The following is a 3760-nucleotide window of genomic DNA, read 5'->3' on the forward strand; positions in this document are numbered from 1 at the left end:
TGTTAGAGTACATACGCAAGGGGTTAATAAACCCTATGAGTATATATATTTTTATAGTTACGAGCAATCGTATAATTGGTAGTAATAATGTTTATTTGTTGTTCAGATGTCAGGGTACGAGGGAGATTCCGATACGGACCACTCCTCTCAGATAGAGATTAGCAGTGATTCTACTTCTACTTTGGAGGTTATGTCTATGGATACTGACTCTACTTATGATAGCGATCCATCTATGGATGTGATGGTTATAGATAGTGATTCCAGTGACTCATCATCAGACATCATGGTTATAGACATTGACTCTGATGATTCCTCGATCTAGATTATAGAGCCACCTGCTCTAGAGATTGTCGATCTGGTTTCTGATGATACTGACTTCATAGAGTTACTAGATCTTCATCCACCATTACCCGAGTTGACCTCGACCCCTTCCGATACTGTTCCTGCACCTATTATTCCTGAGCCAGTTCCTGAGAGGGAGGAGCCTATTATTCCTGAGTTACTTAGTCAATTCGAGCCTACTCCCTATCCTTACACCTATGATACCCCCAGAGTTATGGATCAGTATCAGTTTGAGACCCTTGTATCAGCTGCTACTGTGGATACACCTATACCTCCACCTGTATCCACTACTCCTCCATCGGCTCCTATCACTTCTGCATCACCCATTACTGTCCTTGTCCATGCACCTATGACTGCACCTACTCAGTTTGAGGGACCACCCCCTATTCCTGATCCTGCATTTCCTGCTTTCGACTTTCCACCACCATTTGAGCACCAGTCTTTGGTTCAGAGGTACCTACAGGTGAGAGAGTTTGTGCATCAGATGAGAGCTGGTTTCCAGGGATCACAGGATCCTCTGTTTGCTCCTGCGAGGCCAGGCTTCTTGGCCCGGGATACTGGCTCAGAGATCATGTACCAGATTGCTATATCAGTGTTTCAGAGACTCCGAGCAGATATGCAGACAGTTCCGTCTACCAGTTCTGGCCTTGTTAGCGGCCCTATGATCTCGATGATGGTAGATAGGGCATTTGCTGAGTTCCTACGTCGGGTGTTTGAGATATTCTACTAGTAGACTGGTTGTATATGTATAGTCTTTATTTTTGGGGGATAACACATGTAGTTGTGTGTATCCCAGATATGGTTTTTTATGTACTTAGTAGACTTGTAGACACTGGATATCATCCACTAGAGTATCGTGCACTATCTTTTATTTTGATGCAGATGCTGTAGTATCGATCTATATACATATCTGGCCGTAGTGTTGTAGTTAGGACCCTTTTGTATAGTTATAGCCAGATTAGATATGATGTTGTAGGAATGGCATGATCAAATGTATTTTTGTTTCTATCATGACTTGTACTCCTAAAGCTTCGGATATTATGACCACCTTTATGATGTTTTCACTTATGAGTTTTGTTGTTATGTCCTTCCTGTTTATTTTTACTCTCGACTTGTCATTTACTTTCAACTTGTTCATTATTGTCAGATATTTTGCATATCAATTCTCAACCAGAAGATTTTTCTAGAAACAGGAATAAAAAGAAAAATATTTTCAAAATAATTAATTATTGTTTAAATTGTTTTAAAAGGGTTTTCAACGACACTTAAGTTTTGCAGATTTCTTTAAAAAGTTTTCAAAATATGCAACTTTGACACAAAATCTATTTTTAAATGAGACATTCAAACTTATTTTCAACTTATGTACTGAGTTTTAAAAAATATTGCACCCTGTTTTACTTTCAAGTAACCATAATTTATACATTCTGATGAAAATTATTAACACGTTTTGTCTCTTCTTAATAGAATCAAGATGAGTTCAAATCCAAATGACAACCCAGTTGATGTGTCAACTCCTGAAGTTCCACTGGGATTCCAACCCCAACCCAACCCTATTCAAATGTTTGTTGATTTTCTTCAACAAAATCTTCAAGCTAACTCAGAGAAGAGTTCTTCAAGTCAGCTTACTAAACCCACTATTTCTTTTAAATCTTTCAAATCTTTGCAACCCCTAGAATTCAAAGGGACGGTAGATCCCGTCGAAGCCAAGATATGGCTACGAGAGATAGAGAAGACTTTTGAGATAGTCGGTGTAGAAGAAGAGAAGAAAACTATCTTTGCCGCTTTTATGCTTAAAGGTGAAGCTAACTATTGGTGGGAAGCTAAGCGAGTATTAGAGGGATCTAGTATTATATCTTGGGCTAGGTTTACTGAGTTATTCCTAGAAAAATACTTTCCTAAGCATTTAGAGAATCAGATGGAGCTCAAGTTTCTCGAGCTCAAACAGGGGAATATGTCTGTAGCAGAGTACGAGGCTAAATTTACCGAGCTTTCTAGGTTCGTTCCGCATCAAGTAGATACGGACGAGAAAAAGGCTAGACGTTTTCAGCAGGGCTTAAAGCCCTGGATCCAAAATAGAGTTGCTGTTTTAGAAATCACTAGTTACGCAACACTAGTACATAAGGCTTGTATTGTTGAGTCAGGGAGTGAGCTTTATAACAAAGAAAAAGGCGATAGGAAGTGAAAGACGCCGCAGAATAGTCAGAATTCTGGCAAGAAACCTTGGAACCCGAGTATGAAGAAACCTTTTATAAAGAAAGAAGTGCCACAGAATAGAGAGGGAAGTCAAAAATTTAGGACTACACTAACTTCAAATGTGTTGCAAGGAAGACCCCCATTACCAGATTGCAAGACCTGTGGGAAGAAGCATCCACCCCCATGTTATCGAGAGTCCACTACTTGTTATAATTGTGGAAAGAAAGGCCATTACGCTTCTGCCTGTTAGGAGAAGTCAATTACATGTTTCAATTGTGGAAAGAAAGGACATGTGGCGAAAGAGTGTAGACAAACCCAACAGGAGAGTGCTACACCAAAACTACCTGCACCACTAGAGAATAAGAATAACAAGCCAACTGCGCGAACCCTCAACATGACCCTGAGGGATGCTATGGTGGATAATGATGTCATATCAGGTACGCTCCTAGTAAACTCTGAAAATGCCTGTGTGTTAATTGATTCTGGAGCAAGTAGATCTTTTATTTCTATTCGACTTATGCATAAGTTGGGAATGGAATCTATACCTTTAGGAGAAGTGATGAATATAGAAATAGCTAATCAAGAAGTAATCACAGTAGATCAGGTGTGTCCAAACTGTGAAATATTAATTCAAAAACAGAACTTTGCGATAGATCTTATCCCTATTAAACTGGGAGAGTTTGATGTGATTCTAGGAATGGATTGGTTAACAAAATATGATGCGCAAATAAACTGTAGAAGAAAGCGTGTGAGTTTGAAAGGTGCTAATGGAAAGAGAGTCATGGTGAGAGGTCAAAAGCAAGCTAGAAAATTTTTGACAATTATCCAAGCCAAAAGATTTCTTAGACAAGGATGTCAAACATATTTAGCTCATGTATAGACGTAAGTAAGGCAAGCCCTAAGATTGATGAAATTCCTGTAGTAAAGGAATACAAAGATGTGTTTCTTGAGGAATTACCCTGAATACCGCCTGATAGGGAAATGGAATTCACCATTGATCTTGTCCCGGGTACGGCACCGATATCTAAAGCCCCTTATAGAATGGCACCAGCAGAAATGAAAGAATTAGCAACCCAATTGCAAGAATTGCTAGATAAGGGAGTGATTCGACCGAGTGTGTCCCCGTGGGGAGCCCCTGTTTTGTTTGTTAAAAAGAAAGATGGAAGCATGAGATTGTGTATTGATTATCGAGAATTAAATAAGATGACAATTAAGAATAAGTATC

At 39.2% G+C, this 3760-nt stretch overlaps 1 protein-coding gene across 1 annotated transcript; it reads left to right on the top strand.

The window, feature by feature from the left end:
* The first annotated feature begins 1813 nt into the window (after window positions 1–1813).
* LOC135150294 (uncharacterized) lies at window positions 1814–2524 on the top strand. Its single transcript, XM_064086555.1, has one exon. The coding sequence runs from the start codon at window positions 1814–1816 to the stop codon at window positions 2522–2524; it is 711 nt and encodes a 236-aa protein (XP_063942625.1).
* Window positions 2525–3760: the final 1236 nt, after the last annotated feature.

This window comes from Daucus carota, chromosome 2, assembly GCF_001625215.2.
Source record: "Daucus carota subsp. sativus chromosome 2, DH1 v3.0, whole genome shotgun sequence".
Taxonomy (NCBI): Eukaryota; Viridiplantae; Streptophyta; class Magnoliopsida; order Apiales; family Apiaceae; genus Daucus; species Daucus carota.

Bases quoted from the DNA above. Each gene is read 5' to 3' on its own strand.
- LOC135150294 (XM_064086555.1), top strand. From the start codon at position 1,814: ATGAGTTCAAATCCAAATGACAACCCAGTTGATGTGTCAACTCCTGAA.